Source organism: Bombina bombina, chromosome 1 (assembly GCF_027579735.1).
Source record: "Bombina bombina isolate aBomBom1 chromosome 1, aBomBom1.pri, whole genome shotgun sequence".
NCBI classification, from domain to species: Eukaryota; Metazoa; Chordata; class Amphibia; order Anura; family Bombinatoridae; genus Bombina; species Bombina bombina.
Window position 1 is genome coordinate 182,247,628 of NC_069499.1, and position 23,937 is coordinate 182,271,564.

At 37.5% G+C, this 23,937-nt stretch overlaps 1 protein-coding gene across 1 annotated transcript in view; it reads left to right on the plus strand.

The window, feature by feature from the left end:
• SRP54 (signal recognition particle 54) overlaps window positions 1-23,937 on the plus strand; it is a 171,535-nt gene that overhangs the window by 118,423 nt on the left and 29,175 nt on the right. Inside the window, exon 16 of the mRNA XM_053697762.1 lies at window positions 3,087-3,184. Coding sequence (XP_053553737.1) covers window positions 3,087-3,184 — 98 coding nt within the window. The remainder of the gene's footprint in view (window positions 1-3,086; window positions 3,185-23,937) is intronic.

Sequence of the window (23,937 nt, forward strand, 5' to 3'; positions counted from 1 at the left end):
CTGCAGAAACAGACGGACAGAGTTATTGATGCAGAGAGGGCCACTCTGTGGACAGTGGTGGTGCCGATTGTGTTCAGAGGGTAAGGGGGGAGGTGGGTGGGCGGCCCATCGCTGGAGGGGCGGACCGCTACGCTATACAAAAAAAAATCGGTCAGAGCAGCAGGGAAGGAGGGAGAGGGGGAAAACATACAGTGGAGGATGTGAAAGCGATCTGGGAGGGGGGTAAATGAGGTGGGGGCAGCTAACACTACAGAAACAGTGTGGGCATTTTTTTAAAAGAAATAAAATGGTCACATTTGGGAAAACCGGGTTTTTTGGCAGACAGCTGCCAGTACCTAAAATGCTGGATCTAGTTAGAGGAGGGAGGGTTAGAGAGCTGTTTGGGGGGGGGGGGGGGGGGGGGTCAGGGAGGTTGAGGGGTAAGGGGGAGTCCTACACAGCAGAAAATATATTTATATAAAAAAAAAGACTTTCTGCAAGTACTTAAAATGGGGGTGACCATTGTGGCGTAGGGGAGGAAATAGAGCTGGTTGAGAGGGGTCAGGGAGGGGTCAGGGGGTGGGATGTGTTAGGTGGGAGGCTGATCTCTACACTAAAGCTAAAATTAACCCTACAAACTACCTTATTAACCCCTTCACTGCTGGGCATAATACAAGTGTGGTGTGCAGCGGCATTTAGCAGCCTTTTAATTACCAAAAAGAAATGGCAAAGCCGTATATGTCTGCTATTTCTGAACAAAGGGGATCCCAGAGAAGCATTTACAACCATTTGTGCCATGATTGCATAAGCTGTTTGTAAATAATTTCAGTGAGAAACCTAAAATTTTGAAAAAGTGAACGATTTTTTTTTAATTTTATTTGATCACATTTGGCGGTGAAATGGTGGCATGAAATATACCAAAATGGGCCTAAATCAATACTTTGGGTTGTCTACTAAAAAAAAAATATAGTTTTGATAGGTAAATATAAAAAAAGGCTCTATTTCTGTTTAAATGTAGTGATGGCAAAATGCTCTGGTCTTTTGGGGAAGTTTTTGTCTGAAATGCCCGGTCCTTAAGGGGTTAATGATCTCAGATTTGATGTTTAGATAAAGGTATGTGTGAGGACTATACCAACACTTCTAGAACTCCTTATTATTCTTTACAGTGACTATAGTTCTTAATGACTTTAGCTGTATGTTTGCAGCCATTGTCGTGCTGCAGATTAAATTTGGGGCCAATCAGATGCCTCCCTGTGATGGTGTATTGCATGTTGATTAATGTTCTGCCTCTGCTTCTCAGCATTGAGACTATGGTTTTTGCCAATTCTGAGCTGATGGCACTGCTGGACATCTTCTGATTGTGAATGGCATTAACCCTTTCTTGGCCTATTCATGTTTAATAAGTGTGCCAGCAGGTCTTATATATTTTACCATCTGCCTTAGGGATACAGATAGGACAGTGATTTGTCACATTATTTTTTATATATATATATATATATATATATATATATATATATATATATATATATATATATATATATATATATATATATATATATATATATATATATATATATATATATATATATATATAATTTTTTTTTTTTTTTTTTTTTTTGCGCAGTATACTTTCATTATAATTTTCTCTCTAGATCACAAAAGTGAGTATACCCCTTACATTTTTTTTGTAAATATTTTATTATATCTTTTAATGTGACAAAACTGAAGAAATAAGTTTGCTACAATGTAAAGTAGTGAGTGTACAGCCTGTATAACTGTGTAAATGTGCTGTCCCCTCAAAATAACTCAACACACAGCCATTAATGTCTAAACCGTTGGTTACAAAAGTGAGTACACCCCTAAATGGAATATTTTATTTTGTAAATAAAATATTTACAAAAATGTGAGGGGTGTACTTATTTTCGTGAGATACTGTGTGTGTCTATCTATATATCTATCTCTCTATCTTCACAGACTGACAGCAGATTATTAGGCTTGGCTTATCCAGATCCCTTGCACACATCAGGGTTGTGCTGCCAGGCTCCTCCCTCCCTCCCTCCCTCCCGGCCTCTCATTTCTCCCCATTCAGCCAGGACAGCGGGGAATCTGATAGCTGGTGGCCAGTGCCGTCTAGGTCGTTCCGCTTCCTGCAGCGGTCCCTGTGCTTGCAGTGTCAATCTAGTACCAGTGATCAGTGCACAGCGCCACATTTAGCCTAGCTGTGCACCGATCACTGGTAATGTAACTGGGAACTTTGTCACCTTTCCGGTCCTGTCACCTTTCCGGTCCTATGTCGGAATATATCCCTTTGTTAGATATATTCCGACATAGGACCGGAAAGGGTTAAAGGGACACTAAACCCAATTTTTTCTTTCATGTCTCAGAGTAGGCAACTTTCTAATTTACTCTTATTAGGAATTTTTTTTCTTTGTTCTTTTTGCTATCTTTATTTAAAAAGCAGGAATGTGATGCATAGGAGCCGGACCATTTTTGGTTGAGAACCTGGGTTATACTTATTGGTGGCTAAATGTCAGCCTCTAATAAGCAAGCGCTATCCATGGTGCTGAACCTAAAATAGGCTGGCTTCTAAGATTTACATTCCTGCTTTTAAAATAGATGGCAAGAGAACGAAGAAAAATTGACAATAGGAATAAATTAGAATGTTGCTTAAAATTTTATGCTTTATCTGAATAATGAAAGAAAACATTTGGGTTCGGTGTCCCTTTTTAAGCAAGATGTCTTTCATCTGCTGCACTTTTTCTTTAGGCGACCACTACGTCTATGGTCCTCAGCATTGCCTATTTCTTTGTGCTTCTTCACAAGAACTTGGACAGCACATCTGGAACCTTGTGGATGGCTCTATCTTGCCATGGTGTTTGACAATGATAGTATTTAAGTCTATATATTAAACTGATGATCAGTGGCACCTGTTATGTTATCTGACTATATAACTATAACATCCCTGACTGCATAAGTGTACCTAGAAGTGATGCATTTTTCACAGCTGTGTGTGTGTATATTGTGTGGTGGGTTTTTTTCTGTATCATTTTTCAGAGCATCTTTTATTAATCAAATATCTGACATGTATTTTATTCTTTTATTTTCAGTTTGTGACTTCATGGGAGAGAAGATTGCTTCTGTTCTGGGTGTCAGTACACCTAAGTACCAGTATGCTATTGATGAATATTATCGCATGCAAAAAGAGGTATATCATTTTACTTACATTTTTGTTACTAGATGACTTCTCTTCACCTTTTAGTAAATGGGTAAATTATTAAAACTTTTAATAAAAAATATTTGCAGAAAGACTAGTAAATATCTATAATCAGATAAACTATTTAATGAAAAAATATATGCATAACACAGAATGGAAAAAAAACGTACAAAATAATAATAAAAAGTGCAGCATACACACAGTGGTAGAATCAAATCTGTCAGGATACACAAAATAAACACATTAGTAATCAGGCATATACAATTGTGTTCAGTCATTTTGGGATAAAGAACCCCCAAAATAAATAAATAAATAAATATAGTGTAATACTATTAAAACCAGTTTAGTCTTCTGGCATGTCTGAGACGTGAGCAAATAAAGCTGATCATTCACCGTGACATTTCCTAAAGTCATCTCCTAATCTTTAGAGATATTTCATTTCATTGCTCACAATGGGATGTAAATCTTAATAACTTTGCTAGCTTTTTTTAGTGTGGGCTGGTATGTGAGGGGGCCTTCAATCATTGCCCCCTTCACCCTCCGGTAAAAGGAAATCTGCATTATGAAAATAGTGCTACTCAACCTAACCTGAAAGGCATTTACGTACATTCTACCAACATGGTGGAGACTCCTACAATTTTCTTTAGAGAGCTTCAAGCATGTTCAAGCGTGATTTGCCTCCTTCCTTACAAATACCATAATACAACTCACTGAGGAGCTACCTGTGCTGATGGAAACAGAGATTTTGTTGACTTCAAAATATTCTGCTTCCCGGAGGGAACCTCTTTAAAGAAGGCCTGGCGGCTTCATTATTCATGACTCTACAGACTCCCTCACCCCCTTTCACACCAATAGCTAGTAGTGGGTGTATGGACTATAGCATACATGCTATATGTTGCAACCAGGCATTACAAATTATTAATTATGGAGATTTTGCTCCCTATCACATAAATATTTGGTATGCAATAGACAGACAGACAAGTAAATGGTCTATAGTTTCTGTAAGTGCAGTCTGCTTATTTTCTTTTCTTCTGTGACCCAGGAAGTGGTCTTATCTAAAGATACATTTTATTCCCACTGATGTCTCTCAGATATTTTTTTTACTGGGTTCCTGAGCGACTCCTACTGGTTATTGGTGGGACCTTCGTCATCTTATTTGCTCACCACATGGGGGTCCATAAGTGGCCTAGTGCGTGTTTTTGAAGGCAACCTGAATGAGATTGTTTTACATATGCTTTCTTTTTCATGTTGCAGTGAAAAATCTCTATCTTGTATTTGTTTAAAATAATAGAAAATATATATGTTTTTAAATGTTGGTCTCCTTCCACTAGAGAATGGTAAGCTCCATATGTTAAACGATTTATAACAAAACTGGTCATAACACAAGTATTTGTTTAAAAAATGTCAGCTACATTATATTCCTAGAATTACTATTCGCACTGCTAATTAAATCAGCTGCAGTTTCCACTTGGGACCAGCAGTGTTCAGGAGCTCCTGGGGGCTCTTTAACTGTGTGTTTAACTTTTTTTTTTTTTTTTTTTTTTTTTTTTTTTTTTTGTGGTTTCAACACATAGCATTGTAACATCAGCTAATTATAAAATTACATATTTTAATAAAATTACATTTGTAAATGATTTCTAATAGTTTTAAATGGCAACACTGATCGAATAGGCTACTGCAAGATCCATTTATATGTTGGGAACATTGTTGTTTTTTTTGTTTGTTTTGTTTTTTTGTGTGTTGCATGTATAAAGGTCTGAACTTTGCTAATGTATTGAGTTTTTTTCTCAGTAGATAGATTAGTTTCTTATTTAGAAGCAAAACATTTAGCCACCAATCTGCAAGAGCTACACAAGTGCTGAGCCAAAAATGGGCCGACTTCTAAGCTTACATTTCTACTTTTCAAATAAAAATACCAAGAGAACGAAGAAAAATTGATAATAGAGCATACAATTTTAAGCAAATTTCTAATTTACTCCTTTCTGAATTATAAAAGGAAAAAATGTGGGTTTCATATCCCTTTAACTTATTCATGTGTGACTATACATGCTTGCATATTAATACAGTTTTTAAACATTTAGAAACCAGATGACTGGTCACATATCTGCATGCTGCTCCAGCATTCCGATAGTTTTTTGTATAATATGGCATTTTTGCTGACTCCTTCTGTCCTACACAACTTAATTTAAAACCCACTAAAGATCCTACATTGGATAAGCCTAAGCTTTTGGAAACAGTTCCTGGCATCAGAGCCCGGTATCACTAGTGAGGTTGCGGCCTTAGTTCTACCCCCCAGGAGAGGTGCCCGGTGGCCTTGTTACCCAGCAGCTAATGCTGAGATATGAGTATATCAGTTTGATGTTTTAATCTTACATCGCCTGAATCAGAACAGCGATTTTACTCCTAAGCAATACTACCCCATGATCCTACTGGACTGCTGAAATGTCCTATCCATGGTGGCGCTGGATGCGTGGGAGAGACGCCTACAATCTCTTCTAGATCTACACTTCCAGGAGGTGAAGCGGAGCCTAGAAGGACTACTGTACTCAGTATTCCAGGATATGGTGCCAAAGGGTGACCTCCACCAGCAAGACTCTCAAAAGTCTGAAGATGGGTTTCACCCGGGAGATCAGAAAATCACAGATGTACCTACCCTCCATGGTGCTGCCAGATCGCCTGTAACTACTGAAACTGCGGGTGCTGATCACTCCCATGTCCCTAAAGAGAGAAGTTTACATTAAGCTCATGTTGCAGGACCTAAGAGAGCTGATAACCTTAACTTGGATGGAATCAATCTCAGCTGCCCACAAAAACATCGGGAGCCCTTACTCTCAGGGGAACTAGTGAGATCTACATGGTGCGAGTTCTCTTCGCTCAGGAGCAACGCCACTAAGGCTGCTGAGACATTTGAATGGCAACCATGGAGGTCATGTTTGCATGTTGGCAAGTATATCCTCGCACATATTACCCCCATGAGACCGAGAGAGGGACTGACTTTGTGCGCTTTACGCATAGGAGTGGGCTAGAGGCTTATTTGTCTTTATATGCCAAATGTTAAAGTTAGTCTGTGCTCATGTTTATTCCGGACCCTTAGGAGTTTTAGGGGTAACTTTACTGTTTCTGTTTAAAATGTTAAAATATATTATATGGTTGCACTCACGACACGTGGGGGAGACTTGCTGAGAAGCCTTAATTGATGCACCGTACTAAGTGTTGGGACATATATGTGTTTATTTTCTGCTCCTCATGGGGAAGATATGTATCTGAGAACACTTGGGTTTTAAAATAATTTGTCTTTCATTTGACTCATGAAAAACTACCTTGAGGTTTTCAATTCCATGGACTTCCTATTGCAACCAGTTCTTCAGTTATTTTTGTGAGGTTTTTTTTCTATGAGATGCATAGCTAGACAATATCTGTGTATGTTTTGTTCCTTAAGTGTTTCGCTACCTCAGTAAATAATTTGTACAGTTCAAATTTTCACAGCCTCACCCAAAACAGTTTCCCCATAATTTCCCCCCTTTCAGTTAATCATAATCCAGTATGAATGGCCCTACAGGGATATAACACAAGTTATTTATCAACAGACATATGTACTGTCTCTTGTTTAAATAGTTTGCCCCCATAGTGCACTATATTGATATACCTAATATGTCTGACCAATTGAACTACTTTAGTTTTTACTTCTACATTGCTAGATTGTGGTGTATAGATGTAGGTCGGCAGTATCTCACTCATATGATAGACTGCATAGCTGAAATATATATATATATATAAGACTGGGTTCTTATTCACTCTACTTATAAATATCACTCATTAGTACTCCATAATTACATTTCCATATGAGTGAATATCACTTACGCTATATAGTTCTGTAGGGTCTGGTGCAACTGACGACTCACTATTGTACTTGATGGGGCTTACTACTACTCATAAGTTGACAATTATTATGTATGCAAACAGAATTAGACTAGGTTTCTATATATCCTCTTTGTAACTACCACTCATAAGTGTGTCATATTTATATTTCCCTGCGTGTAAATATTACTCAGGCTGTACAGTTCTTTAAGGTCCATGAGTGACTCTTGCAAGCTCCATGCTAATCTGTTCCCATATTAACTAACAATTACTCATTTATTTCATATGACATCTCTATAGTCCAATGCATGTTATAAAATACTATAAAAATGAGGTTTATCATTTAAGATCCACAAGTGTTTACAATTACCTTCTTTTGCTTTAATATTTTCTTTTCCTTCTGGAGGTCAAAGAGTGGCCTATTGTGTCATTTAGAATGTTTCTAGGTGATTGGCATACTACCTATATATTGTTCATATGGTACATAGGATATTAGCTTTGTGTTTTGTATTCTTTTTATTTTAATGCCTGTTCCTTTGGTAAAACTGAAATCTTATCTCATGTGACATAAGAATTTATTTGTCTTTTTTCTATAAAGTTGTATGCCTTTTAAATAAACCTCAAAAAACAACATTTAGAAACCAGACATTTATGTATTTTGAATGGGAGGCACTATGATATAAAAATGAATGTGTGTATACAGCAGACAGTTTATGACCTCCATCCACAATTATTCAGCCTTTAGAGGTTACTGAGAATATTCTGCTTTATTTACAGTCTGTATTTGGTGATAGCAGGGCAAATAAGATAATAAACGGTTTTCTCAAGGGCATTGAAAAAAAACACCAACATAATGCCAAGTTTATTACTGCACCTGTATAAATAGGTAGAACACTTGTAATGCACAGCAAAATAGTCACACAAATAACAAAGTTGAAGTTGTATCATGCAAATAGTATATGATTAAAATGTGTGGGTTGTGTGTGTGTATATACTCACACTCTTCTCCCCAGGACCTTTTTAGCAGATGCACCACCCGGCTAAAATTTTAGCTAATGTTAATCTAAAATTAGCTAATAAGAAAAATGTTCATGTTTTAATGCACATATCATTAAATAAATGTGTTAATTTGTGCTTTTGGGTAACTGAAAATTATATGTTAGAAAATATTACACTGCCCCCAACCCGGCTATTTCATAATGCCACCTGCCTGTCAAAATTTTCTGTGGAGAACAGTAAAATAAAAAAAAAAAATATATATATTGGTAAATTATGAACTAAAAGAAGTACAATTTTATGGAAAAAGTTGATCAATCTAAACAGGACATGTAATTTTAAACAACTTCCCAATTTTACTTTTATCACCAATTTTGCTTTGTTCTCTTGGTATTCTTAGTTGAAAGCTAAACCAAGAAGGTTCATATGCTAATTTCTTTGACCTTGAAGACTGACTCTAATCTGAATGCATTTTGACCACTAGAGGGCATTAGTTCATGTGTTTCATATAGATAACATTGAGCTCATGCACGTGAAGTGAGCACTGATTGGCTAATCTGCATGTCTGTCAAAAGAACTGAAATAAGGGGGCAGTCAGCAGACGCTTAGATACAAGGTAATTAGAGGTAAAACGTGTATTATTAGAACTGTTTTGGTTATGCAAAACTGGGGAATGGGTAATAAAGGGATTATCTTTCTTTTTAAACAACAAAACTTCTGGTGTTGACTGTCCCTTTAAACTGATACCTCCAGATCTTAGATATTACCTGTATGCCATCTTGTGGCATTTTTTTCAGATTTTTATGTTCTCATTTCATTTTAAGATGGAGTGGAGACTTAACTAAAATTGTTCACTTCTGTTCACAGTTATCACTGTACCTTATTCAGACAAACCTCTGAAGTACTGGGCAGTTAATAGACTGAGATTTAATGGCCCAAAAATATATTTCTGCCCCATGCAGTAGTGTGGAAAGTGAAAGACTGTTCATCTTAGCGTCAAACGTCCTTACTGATAAAAGAAACAGACTTTTATAGCTGAACATGCAGCGATGCTTCTGTACCTTATAAAGAACTTGTGAATAACACTTTTGAAAAATGTTTTCTAATTGCTAGATTGTAAATGTTTTCTAATTGCTAGATTGTCTGTTTTACTGCTAGTTCTTCTCTTGCACAATTATGCTCAAAACATACTGTACTCTGAGGAACATCCTTAGCTTATATAATTGCAGGAAGAGTGTTCATAGGACATATTAAGTAAATTCCTATGAACACTCATCCTACAATTATAGGACTAGATTTAGATTATTCGATTGGAAAGCTTTACCAATGCTCTGTTCACATTTCCAACTCCATAGACTTTAATGGAGTTGGACATGTAATGAGAGCATTGGTAAAGCGTACCAGTCAAGGTAATCTAATCCCATAGTGTTGTTTTCCATGATTAAACAGTGCACTGTTATGTTTTTAACTGTATTGCACTTTTGGTTGGTTGTGATCTTACATTTATGTATTTTTGTTATTAATTTCTTTCTAATGACACGAGTCTACGGATCATCTAATTACTATTGGGATATATCACTTCTGCCCAGCAGGAGGCAGAAAGAGCACCACAGCAAAGCTGTTAAATATCACTTCCCTCCCACCCCAGTCATTCTCTTTGCCTATGTTTGAGCAAGGAAGTGGTAAAAGTTTTTTTATTTTCTTCGGATAAGGTAGTTTTACGTACAAAGTTAGGGTATCTCCCTAAAGTAGTTTCTGACTGGAACATTAATCAGGAGATTGTTGCTCCTTCCTTGTATCCTAATCCTTCTTCTCAGAAGGAACGGCTTCTGCACAATTTGGACGTGGTACATGCACTAAAATTTTACTTACAGGCGACTAAGGATTTTCGTCAGTCTTCTGCTTTGTTTGTGGTTTTCTCTGGAAATGTAAGGGACAGAAAGCTACGGCTACTTCTCTTTCCTTATGGCTGAAGAGTATCATGCGTTTTGCCTATGAAACTGCTGGACAGCAGCATCCAGAGAGAGTTACGGCTCATTCCACGAGGGCTGTTTCTTCCTCATGGGCGTTCAAAAATGAAGCTTCTGTGGAACTGATTTGCAAGGCTACAACTTGGTCCTCTCTTCACACTTTTTCAAAATTCTATAAATTTGACACTTTTGCCTCGGCTGAGGCCGCTTTTGGGAGAAAGGTTCTTCAAGCAGTGGTGCTTTCCGTTTAGGTTCCCTGTCTTGTCCCTCCCTTATCTGTGTACTCTAGCTTGGGTATTGATTCCCAAAAGTAATTAGATGATCCATGTACTCATCGTGTCATTAGAAAGAAAAGAAAATTTATGCTTACCTGATTTTTTTTCTTAAGACAGGTTGTTGGTATGTTATAAACTTCAGACACTTCTGCAGCTTGTTGCTTTCTTTCTCTCCTTTACTTCGGTTGAATGACTGGGGTGGGAGGGAAGGGAAGTGATATTTAACAGCTTTGCTGTGGTGGTCTTTGCCGCCTCCTTCTGGGCAGGAGTGGTATATCCCAATAGTAATTAGATGATCCGTGGACTCATCGTGTCAAAGAAATAAATTTATCAGGTAAGCATACATTTTCTTATTTCTTTCCTAAGATATGGTGAGTTCATGGCGTCCTTAGTTACTGTTGGGAATATCACTCCTGGCCAGCAGGAGGAGGCAAAGAGCACCACAGCTAAGCTGTTAAGTATCACTCCCCTTCCGACAAATCTCAGTCATTCTCTTTGCCTTTGGTGCAAGGAGGAGGTGAAGTTTTGGTGTCTGAAGAAGATTTAATTTATTTTACTAAGCTTCTGTGGAACCGATTTGCAAGGCCGCAACCTGGTCTTCTACATACTTTTTCCAAATTTTATAAATTTGATACTTTTGCCTCGGCTGAGGCCTCATTTGGGAGAAAGGTTCTTCAAGCGGTGGTGCCTTCTGTTTAGGTCTACCTGTCTTGTCCTTCCCTAGTCCTCTGTGTAGTCTGGCTTGGGTATTGGTTCCCAACTGTACTTGAGGACGCCATGGACTCCCCATATCTTAGGAAAGAAAACAAAATTTATGCTTACCTGATTTATTTATTTATTTCCGGATATGGTGAGTCCATGGCCCCGCCCTTTTGTTTTAAGACCAGTTTTTCTGACTAACATCAGGCACCTCTACACCTTGTGTTACTACTTTGTTTTTTTCTTCTTCTCCATTTACCTTCAGTCGAAAGACTTGGGTTTGTGGGAAGGGGAGTGATACTTAACAGCTTAGCTGTGGTGCTCTTTGCCTCCTCCTGCTGGCCAGGAGTGATATTCCCAACAATAATTGAGGAGGCCGTGGACTCACCATATCTGGAAATAAATACATTTTTCAGGTTAGCATAAATTGTTGTTTTATAGTAATATTTTTATTTATAAACCATGTTCTGTGACATCTAGTTTTTCAACTTTGTGACAAGCAAATAAAACTGTTTTATTAATAATTATGAAGAAGCTATCATTAGTCTGTATTGTGCTTGAGAAACTGTCGCATTACATTGAAAAAAAGAATTGGTAATTGGTATCGGCGAGTATTTGAAAAAAAGTATTGGTACTTGTACTCGGTCTTAATAAAAAATAAATGGTATCAGTGCAACCCTAGTTCCCAATGATCCATTTTACTTACTGGAGTGTATTAAATTTAGAGATTGCTCCTTTTTTTTTTCCTTTTTATTTTCTCATTTAAATAGCTGATTTCGCCTGTTGTATCCCCACCTCTGCTGAACATTTGTGTACTTAAGTACTGGTTAAAAAAAACAAAAAAACAGCAACCTTGTAAACTAGAAGGTTTAGATGAAATAATGCTCCTAGTGGGGACTGTACCGGAGGTATTAAAATTTTATTTTCTTTTGTTCTTTCTAAGTATTGGCCTTTGAATAAACAATGATAAGATAAGGAAGACTTTGTAAATAATTAGATAGAAATCTGTTTTCCCTACAAGCTCAATCCATTGTATTAGGCTCTGGTTTCAATTAGCTGAAATATATATTTCATAAACAAACAAAAATGCCTAAATTGCCCATTTTATTTGAAACTCTGCATCTGGCTTAACAAGTAATTGGAAACACTTTAAGGGGAAAATAAATTTATAGTACTGTCCCTTTAAGATGGCACTCAATGGCAGGTATCACTGTTTTTGGGAGCACTGCAAAAATTGTTTCTCTAAAACTCTGTATAGGCTATTCCTCTTTTGTCAACTCCGCTGGGGCTTGGTGTGTAGCCAATGTCTCTCATTCCCCCTCTGCAATAGAACACTGTGACGAAGACAAGCACTAAAGTCGTCCAAAATGTATTGATGTGGGTATAGAAGATGGCAAACTGCTGACAACACTAACTGTAAATGTTATGCAAATGCTAGTTCAGTCAAACTGCATAAAGACATTATAAAGCAAAGATTCAACTTAATCTGCTGTAAAATCTTTTGAGGAAGAATGAAATGAAACCACAATACACCGCCATAAATGGTGAGTATGAAATTGGATGCCAAACTTATCTATGAAGTCTATTATTTTAGCAGAAACATCAGTGAAACCTAAGATCACATTTGTGACAGCTATAGTTTACAACCCACTAATAAAATGAACAAAAACAAAGGTTAACACTTATGACAGGTGAGTTCTTTATAAACTCTGTACATTATTTATTAGAATTGAGGATGTCAAGTACACTTTGCGAGATGTATCTGGGTAGGGTTTACAATAATATAAAAAAAAAAGTTCTCTTCTAGTCTCAGCAGCAGCTCCAGAAGCAACGTAACAACATTCACATGAGCTTGCACGTCTAAAAATTCTCCTACTTCAGTCACAGATACAACTGCAATCGCTGAGACATTATCGACCTCACATAGTGGTGATGAGTTTGATCTTTACAATCAAAGAATCCTTCAAATCTTGGCATTTCTCAGGTTTGGAACAGAAAGCATAACATACCTAAAATGTATACTAAGAGTAAAGGGACATCACACGTAGTAAATAACACCTGTGAGGTAAGCGTTAAGGTACAGAGTTAGAGTTAATAAGAATCCTCTAAAATTAGAGGTAAGGCAGAGAATATTAGGTCTCTTAAATGTCCTCGGAGGGTAGACCTACGTATCCCTGCATAGGCAGTGCCTAAATACCAAATATTTATCCAAGAGAAAAAGGAGAGAGAAAAGGAGGTATATGTGGCACACTTGAGTTAAGAGACTTAATTGTCTATATGATGATGGATAGGAAGGACTGATAGAATTTGTAAGGTATAACTTTTATTGGTATATATTAAAAAGATATTTGATTATAAACATGACAAACAAAAACATATACAACACAGAGGATTGAATAGATATGGGGATTATATCCTTTAATAATTATCAGTGTGAGTAACGAGTAATTGCAGGATTCCTAAATAGAAAAGTATTGCTACAAAGTAACACCGTGCCCCACCACAAATGTATCTAAAGTCTACCTCTCTTGTGCGAAGTACAAAATTAACCTGACTGTTACCCAGACCCCAAATATCTACTGTGTATATAAAATAGAATAACAAGATCATCCATAAACATTACATGAGAAATAAAGTATTAAGTATAAAAATTGGTGTTTACAAGAAAAACACAAAAGTATGTCTTACGCAGGCTTCTCCTGTAATATGAGGTATAGAATTATATACCCTAATCTATGGCTACTATCTATAAGGAAAAGAGCATATACGATATATTAAAAAGTCTCACAAATGGGTATCTACCTCTAACCCAAAATGAGAACCACTAGGTATGGAGAAAATAGCAGTATTATTCTCACATAGTGCTAGCAAGCAATGTCAACCAACGTACTTAAATCCTTCATAGGAATCCCTCATATACTATTGAGTGTACCGGTAGAAAGTTCGCTTTTTTAAAATTAAGACCCAAAAGTGAGACTATATGCCAATCAAGGCCAACAAAATTAAGTATTAAGCTCTTTTAAACAAAATAGCTGCTTTTTCAAAGGCATGGATCGTCCTCAAAGTTTATCCATCTTTATATGAGCGCCAGTCAATCTGGGACGGGGTGTGACCCGGACATGTGATTACTGCTACCAATCATATTGCAGCCACGACATCACGTACTCACGTGATGTATAGGTTTACATCCCGTTTGACAGAGGATAATCGGATACGGAGCTAATAGGAATAGCCATAATAGTATTTAGCAGTATGTCAATCGGGTGATTATAACTAACATATCGTATGTTTATTTTTCAGATCCATCTAATACTGTAGTTATTATATATATATATATATATATATATATATATATATATATATATATATATATATATATATACAGGGAGTGCAGAATTATTAGGCAAATGAGTATTTTGACCACATCATCCTCTTTATGTATGTTGTCTTACTCCAAGCTGTATAGGCTCGAAAGCCTACTACCAATTAAGCATATTAGGTGATGTGTATCTCTGTAATGAGAAGGGGTGTGGTCTAATCACATCAACACCCTATATCAGGTGTGCATAATTATTAGGCAACTTCCTTTCCTTTGGCAAAATGGGTCAAAAGAAGGACTTGACAGGCTCAGAAAAGTCAAAAAGCACTCTTAAAATTGCAAAGCTTCTGAAGCGTGATCATCGAACAATCAAGCGTTTCATTCAAAATAGTCAACAGGGTCGCAAGAAGCGTGTGGAAAAACCAAGGCGCAAAATAACTGCCCATGAACTGAGAAAAGTCAAGCGTGCAGCTGCCAAGATGCCACTTGCCACCAGTTTGGTCATATTTCAGAGCTGCAACATCACTGGAGTGCCCAAAAGCACAAGGTGTGCAATACTCAGAGACATGGCCAAGGTAAGAAAGGCTGAAAGACGATCACCACTGAACAAGACACACAAGCTGAAACGTCAAGAAATATCTCAAGACTGATTTTTCTAAGGTTTTATGGACTGATGAAATGAGTGAGTCTTGATGGGCCAGATGGATGGGCCCGTAGCTGGATTGGTAAAGGGCAGAGAGCTCGAGTCCGACTCAGACGCCAGCAAGGTGGAGTACTGGTTTGGGCTGGTATCATCAAAGATGAGCTTGTGGGGCCTTTTCGGGTTGAGGATGGAGTCGAGCTCAACTCCCAGTCCTACTGCCAGTTTCTGGAAGACACCTTCTTCAAGCAGTGGTACAGGAAGAAGTCTGCATCCTTCAAGAAAAACATGATTTTCATGCAGGACAATGCTCCATCACACACGTCCAAGTACTCCACAGCGTGACTGGCAAGAAAGGGTATAAAAGAAGAAAATCTAATGACATGGCCTCCTTGTTCACCTGATCTGAACCCCATTGAGAAGCTGTGGTCCATCATCAAATGTGAGATTTACAAGGAGGGAAATCAGTACACCTCTCTGAACAGTGTCTGGGAGGCTGTGGTTGCTGCTGCACGCAATGTTGATGGTGAACAGATCAAAACACTGACAGAATTCATGGATGGCAGGCTTTTGAGTGTCCTTGCAAAGAAAGGTGGCTATATTGGTCACTGATTTGTTTTTGAATGTCAGAAATGTATATTTGTGAATGTTGAGATGTTATATTGGTTTCACTGGCAAAAATAAATAATTGAAATGGGTATATGTTTGTTTTTTGTTAAGTTGCCTAATAATTATGCACAGTAATAGTCACCTGCACACACAGATATCCCCCTAACTAAAAACTACTTCCAAAACTATTCAGCTTTGATATTAATGAGTTTTTTGGGTTCATTGAGAACATGGTGGTTGTTCAATAATAAAATTAATCCTCAAAAATACAACTTGCCTAATAATTCTGCACTCCCTGTATATACCTCAGTAATTGATATCATCAGAAGGAACGATTATAGTAAAAATTTGCACATAAGTTATAATTTACAAGTAAATGTTTAAACAGAAATTGGGTATAAGTCCTATTGAAATGACTTGTCAGGATAGCATTCCGGTCAGCTCGGTTATAACGAGCATGATATATATAGATAGATAGAGATATATAGATAGATAGATAGAGATATATAGATATAGATATATATATATATTTTTTTACATCTATCTAACACGATAGTTATGAAATGAATATGATACAATGATTGATTATAACAAAGAAGCTTGATACATGTTATAAATTTCAAATCGGTAGTAGATGTGTAATAAACAGAGATTGGATATGTGCTTTATTGGAAAGAATCGTCCTATATCGGGGATCTAAGGTTAATAAGGTGTTATACGTTCAATTTATACCACATTAGTATTCATATATTGGAGAAAGAGGGGTACAATTATTGTAATTATCAGAAAGGGAAATAGTTTTCCATCGCTGTTTTGCTGATCAGATTGGAGATGCAATGCCTAGCATGGTTAGGTTAGGAAGGGGGGGTTTCACTTCTAGGTGTGACCCAAAAGCTTTGGTAATGGATATATTTGTCACATGTTTGTTAGAATCGCAACAAAGGAGGACACTCAAACTCTGGTTATTTGTATCATATGTACAGATTTTCATGGTCTTTGAAATGAGGGGAATTTGGTCCTCAAGGGGGTATCATAGTGGGATTTGGTCTATCACTCCGTACCACAAATTTATAGGAATGGACCAAAGCTAAGTTGTTCATTCAGGCCTTTCGAAGCCATGGTCTGTAACCAAAAGATCCATTTTGTTTCTTCCTTGAGGAGCATAGTTTCTATATTTTCCGCCTCTAATTCCTGGTTTCACCTTTTAGAGAATCCAGCATTTCAGGTCTTTTCCTTCATGTTTGTTTAGGAAGTGCCTAGCTACCGTTGTGATTTTCTTTCCTTTATCCAAGTCACTTCTGGCATTTCGCATATTCCCGAGATGCTCACCCAGTCTGGTTCTAAGCTCTCTGGTAGACATCCCTACGTATCTCATCCCACAGCAATATTCAATACAATAAATTATATTGTTGGTACGGCAATTGTGGAAGTCATTTATATACCTAGTTCCTTTTGGAAATTTTTCCATCTGTTTTACTGTACTAATATATGTACAGAATTTACAAGTTCCACAGGGATAGGTACCCTTTAAGTGGTCTTTCCTTCTGTTCACATGTTTGACAAAATGACTTCTCACAATATTGTCCCTTATTGTGGGTGCTCTTCTCCATGAGACTGATACTCTGGCTTATTTGTTTGGCTAGATCATCGTCGGTATGTAGTATATGGATGTTCCGATTTTAGAATTTCAGTTATTTCTTTATGAGCTTCATTATAGGTACCAATGGACCTTATTTTATTATCTTTATTCTCCTTTCTTTTTGGTACGAGGAGATCTGATCTTACCAAGTGTAATGATCTGTGATAGGCTTTTTTGAGGATGGAATTTGAATAACCCCTTTCTTTTAATCTAATTTTTAGGTCTTTAGCCTGTATTTTGAAGTTCTTCAATTATGAGCAGTTGCGTCGCAGACGCAAATATTCACCATATGGGATTCCCTCTTTGTTGGCTCGTGGTGTGCACTTTCGAATCTTAAAATAGTTTGTAGCTTTTTCTTTTCTGTAGAGATTGGTTTCAATTTTACCAAACCTATCCCTGGATATGCTCAGATCCAAAAAGGTTACTTTGTCATGTTTGATCTCGTATGTCATTTTGAGGTTCAGATCATTGGAATTCAGTTCTTTTATGAAGGTCTGAAATTAATTTGTGACCTTTTCATAAAATAGACATCATCAATGTATCTCAGCCATAGTATGATGTTTTCAGTGTATTTTGCCATTTTTTTTTCTCCAAAAACGTTTTCCCGTTCCCACCACCCAAGGTACAAGGTTGCGTATGTTGGGGCGCAAGCTGTCCCCATGGCGCTGCCTCTGGTTTGGAGATAAAATTTATTGTTGAATACGAAGTAGTTGTGGCTTAGTACAAATCTGAGTAGTTGTATTATGAATAGATTTTTTTCTATACAATTAGATGCTTCCATTTTCAGGAAATACTCTACTGCAAAACAGCCCCATTCATGATCTGTTGAGGTGTACAGTGATTCTACATCACATGTTGCAAGTAGAGTGTTTTCATCCAAGATGATACCTTCGATTTCGCATAGTACATCCATTGTGTCTCTGACATAGAAGGTAATAACACAATATCCCTTAACCTGAAGTCTATATATCTTGAAGCTTGTTCACACAAGCTTCCTATGCCAGAGACGATTGGTCTTCCAGGGGGTGTCAAATTATTTTTATAGATTTTGGGTAGAAGGTACAGAGTTGCTGTTTTTGGTTTCTCAACTGTCAGATATTTCAGCTCTTTACTGTTTATAATATCAACTTTTTTGCATTATCAATGATTTTTATCCGAAGTGGGGTCCCCAGAGAGAAGCTTGTAGCATTTTTTTATCTCCCAGTTGTTTAAGCGCCTCAATTATGTACATTTCTTTTGGCCATAGAACAAACCTTTTATCGGATGTTTTCAGAATAATGTCCAACCATGTTTGTATGTCTTTTAATGCTGCTTGTTCTTGTTTGTTCAGATTTGAGGATGTTTTCATCTCTAGTTTTAGAATGTCCCTACTGACTACTTTCAAATATGTGTAAATTTGTGGGAATTGCGTTACCTGGGGCATATAGGTGGCTTTAGCTTTTACTTTCGATAGCCAGTCCGAGTTGGTAATAGATTCCTCATTATTTTCTTCCAAAAGAGATACTAGATTTGATAGTGCTATTTCGTCTAAATTGCAATTATCATGTCTAGTATATATTTTCTTTAAGGCTATCTTTCTGATAAACAGGTGTAAGTCTTTGATGGTCTCAAAATGATAGAGATTCTGTGTGGGGGAGAAGGATAGCCCTCTGGTTAGAGTTAGACCAACCATACACGTTCCATTAAAGGTATACTCTTGGGGTGTTAGTGAAATCTAGAAAGGATTGGCATTGGGCACTGGATAGACAGTACAGAATGTGCTCAGTCAGAAGAGCAAGGATGTCAGAAGTTGTAGAATAGGGCCGGCCATTTTACATTATCAAGGGATTACTCGCACAACACATTCCTGGAATCAGAACCACAGTCACCCTTGCTGCCATCTTTAATCAATCATTTTCAGCACCACAATTTCAACGTATCCGTACTAAAACTTCTGAGCAGCACAATCTACACCCAACTATAATTTTAGACAATGGAGACAGGTACCAAAGTCTTTATGATCATTTCAGATATGTAAATCTAGAGATATTACATTGATTTTAAGATGTAGAAGTAGCTCTAAAACTGTCTATCATTTACTCATCTATACTATAATCGCGTTTGTAAAGCGTCCGTCGCCAGTTGCGCACGCCCCTCAAAGGAATATTGGCTGCATCCATCTGGATGCAGCGTAGGCAAAGCAGAAGCCTTAAAAAAAATAAATTAAAAAAAAGCATAACCACCCGCAAGGAACAAAACAAACAAAAAACGCCTGCCCGCACAAAGTATAACAAAAAACCCTATCCTCCTGCACAAAGTATTAACAAACATCTAAAATGCCAACCCCCACATCGCAAAACAATAAATTAACTCCTAATCCGCAAATAACATAATTGAAATATTAAAGGGACACTGAACCCAAAAATTTTCTTTTGTGATTCAGATAGAGCATGAAATTTTAAGCAACGTTCTTATTTACTCCTATTAACTTTTCTTCATTCTTTTGGTATCTTTATTTGAAATGCAAGAATGTAAGTTTAGATGCCGCCCCATTTTTGGTGAACAACCTGGATTGTTCTTGCTGATTGGTGGATAAATTCATCCACCAATAAAAAAAGTGCTGTCTAGAGTGCTGAACCAAAAAACCCGCTTAGGTGCATTTTTTTTTTTCAAATAAAGATAGCAAGAGAACGAAGTCAAATTGATAATAGGAGTAAATTACAAAGTTGCTCAAAATTGCATGCTCTATCTAAATCATGAAAGAAAAAAATTGGGTTCAGTGTCCCTTAAACTCCTAAACCCCCCACATTGCAATAAACCTAATATATTCCTAAACCGCAAAACCCCCACATCGCAATAAACCTGTTTAACCTATTAACGCTTAAACTGCCAACTTCCCACATCGCAATAAACCTAATTAACCTATTAACCCCTAAACCACCAAACCCCCACATCGCAATAAACTTAATATATATACTGCCAACCCCCCCACAATGCAAATAACCAATTTAATTACTAAACCCCTAACCTAACACCCCCTAAAGTAACCCCAATTACTACTAAATTACAATTTTAAAATAAAAGATCCTAACATTAAATTACAAAAAATAAAGTCTAAAATTACAGAAAAAAATAAACAAAATTATAAAAAAAACTTATCCCTATGAAAATAAAAAAGCCCCCACCAAAATACAAACACCCCCTAATCTAAACTACCAATAGTCCTTAAAAGGGCCTTCTTTTGTAGGGCATTGTCCTAAGTTAAACAGCTCTTTTACGTTTAAAAAAATACTAAGTCCCCCCTAACAGTAAACCCCCCCCCCCCCCAAAAAAATAAAAAAACCTACCCCAAAAAAAACTAAACTACCCATTGCCCTTAAAGGGGCATTTGTATGGGCATTGCCCTTAAAATGGCATTCAGCTCTTTTACTGCCCTTAAAAGGGCAATCAACTCTTTTTCAAGCCCATTAAATCCCTAATCTTAAAAATAAAAAATCCTAACACTAAGCCCCAAATAGGTACTCGCCGTTCTTGAAGTCCGGCAGAGAAGGTCTTCCAGACGGCTCCATCATCTATCTTCATCCGAAGCGGAGGTGCGGAACTGGCTTCCGCGATGCTCGGATCCTAAGCAGCGTGGAGGCTCCTCTTCATGCGATCGTTCGTCGTACACAGAAGATTGAATGCAAGGTACCCCATATTTATTGGAGTACCTTGCATTCCTATTGGTTGAAATTTTGAAATCAGCCAATAGGATGAGAGCTACTGAAATCTTATTGGCTGATTTGAACAGCCAATAGGATTTCAGTAGCTCTAATCCTATTGGCTGATTTCAAAATTTCAACCAATAGGAATGCAAGGTACCCCAAATTGAATGCGGTACCTTGCATTCAATCTTCAGTGTACAAAGGACATCGGATGGAGAGGAGCCTTCACGCCACCGAGGACCACCGCTGAGGATTGATGCATCGGGGAAGACAGCTCCGCACCTCCACTCTGCGCCGCCTTCATTTCAGATGAAGATGGAAGATGATGGAGCCGTCTGGAAGAAGACCTCCACCGGACTTGAAGAATGATGAGTACCTATTTGGGGCTTAGTCTTAGACTTTTTTTTTGGGGCGGGGGGGCTTTTTTTTTATTGTGATTTTTGGGGCTGGAAAAGAGCTGATTGCCCTTTTAAGGGCAGTAGAAGAGCTAAATTAGGGGCAATGGGTAGTTTAGGGTTTTTTAGTGTTAGTTTTTTTTATTTTGGGAGGTTTGGTGGGTGGGGGGTTTTAACTTAGGGCAATGCCCATCAAAAGGCCATTTTAAGAACTATTGGTAGTTTAGTATTAAATTAGGGGGTGTTTTTATTTGGGTATTAGTTTAGGTTTAAATTTTTTATTTTGGATAGCTTTGTTTTTTTCCTGTAATTTTACTTTTTTTTATTTTTTGCAACTTTAGCTTAGGGGTTTGTATTAGACTGCCCTCTTGACAGGCTTATGGCCTAGTAACTATAAAAAATGGTTGCATCTAAATTTGAATAACTGACATTAATCTGCGTTTGGATGCCAGTCTTAGTTTCCTTTAAAGGGACATTAATTAAGCACTAAATACCGTATTTTTCGCTCCATAAGACGCACTTTTTCCCCCCTCAAAAGTAAGGGGAAATGTCTGTGCGTCTTATGGAGCGAATGTGTGAACCGTTGGTTACCTTTGGCCTCGCCCACTGACTGAGACTTCGGACAGTGCACACGCTGATTGCAGAAGCCTGCTATGAAAGACAAAACAGAACACAACGTCCAGAGCAGCAGTTAAAAGAATACTTTATTGATCCTTCTTAAAACCGGATACATGTACACACACAACACATGCCCTTAGTGTGAGAGAGCTATGAGTATGGCGTTCACGCAAAAACGCATAAGCTTTGCACACTAAGGGCATGTGTTGTGTGTGTACATGTATCCGGTTTTAAGAAGGATCAATAAAGTATTCTTTTAACTGCTGCTCCAGACGTTGTGTTCTGTTTATTCTATGGGCCGTTTCTATTTGGAGCATAAGCGGTTAAAGCATTAAGTGTTTGGGCATTGCTAGGACGGATGATACTGACTACAATTGAGCGGTGGCTACATCATTGGAATCGCTTCCCCTCTAAAGCCGGCCACGTCTTTCTGACGTCATCACCAGGAGCCATAACGAGTGAGTGATCGCAAGTTCAGTTCACTGTAGCTGTTAGCTTGTGGGAGCGGAGCAGCTCCAAGCTAAAGACGCGACACACTGGGCTATCTGGAAGTAGGGCCGTGAAGAGAGGGCAAGTCTGAGCATACACAGCTACCGAAGGGCTGTGGGGCCACTAAAGACACCTAGCACATTGCATTATTATATTGGTGTTCCTGGTACACCATTTGCTCCAACACATGGGGACCAGTGCATTCTAAAAGGGTCACCTCTTCATTAGGGGTTATTGTATTTTTGCTATGAAAGACACCCCAGAATTCCAGGAGCTGTAGCTGTAGGAAGTGTCACTACAGTGGTGGTAATCCTGGCCCCCCAGGTAAGAGGCACACTATTCTCAAAGTTTGGTGTCCCCTGTGTGAGCAGGATGTGGGATAGGGACTACATATGGTGGTACGCACATAGAAGATAAGAGACAGAACAGACATAATAAGCTGCTTGCGCTTACCATGCTGCTGCTATTTGTTTTCCTCTGGTCCCGATAAGTTAGGGTTTCAGTGACTGGATTTCTGCTAACATTCTCCATTCAAAATGAACAGAGGATCTTAGCAGAACTCCAGTGGCCGAGACTATAACTTATAACCGGAGGAAAACTAACAGCAGCAACATGGTAAGCACTAGCAGCTTAGTATGTCTGTCCTGTCTCTTCACAGTGCTGCAGTCAGTGTTTAGGTTTTTTTTTCTTGTTTTCCTCCTCTAAAAACTAGGTGCGTCTTATGGTTAAGTGTGTCTTATGGAGCGAAAAATACGGTAAATCATTGCTTGAATGATGTATTCAGAGCAAAGATTAGTCCGATAATGTGTACATGCATTTTTAAAAATTACATTGTTTTAATATTTAAAAAATATGGGTAAAGTTAAATATCCATAAAACAGTGGGTGTCGCCATATTGTAACTTACGTTACCTTTTCTGCTGAGGCCAATTAGGAATTGATATAAATGGCTATGCTAGAGTTTAACATGAATTGGAAAGCCACGAATATTCAGAATTAAAAGGAAAGGAGAACAAAATAAATAATGAAAGTATATTGCAAAGTTGTTTTACTACATGTAATACAATTTATATTAATATCTTGAGCTGTTTAATGCCCCATTAAGAACAAAGCATCATTAACATGAGTCATCTTTGTTTCCTGATACCACTCCAGTGGTAATATTTTACTTTTTATGTATATATGATTTTAAATGTATGTAATAAACAGGTTCTTTAGTAGTTATGTAGATGTCAAATTCTTAGATGAAACAATGATCTGAGAGTTGGTTAAAAGGGCCAAGTTCTCTACAAGATTTTGTGAATAACTCAGTCTCACATACTCATAGACCATAATTCTGGCAGAATGTAGAAGTTGTAATACTGACTTGTGTACAGGGAGTGCAGAATTATTAGGCAAGTTGTATTTTTGAGGATTAATTTTATTATTGAACAACAACCATGTTCTCAATGAACCCAAAAAACTCATTAATATCAAAGCTGAATAGTTTTGGAAGTAGTTTTTAGTTTGTTTTTAGTTATAGCTATTTTAGGGGGATATCTGTGTGTGCAGGTGA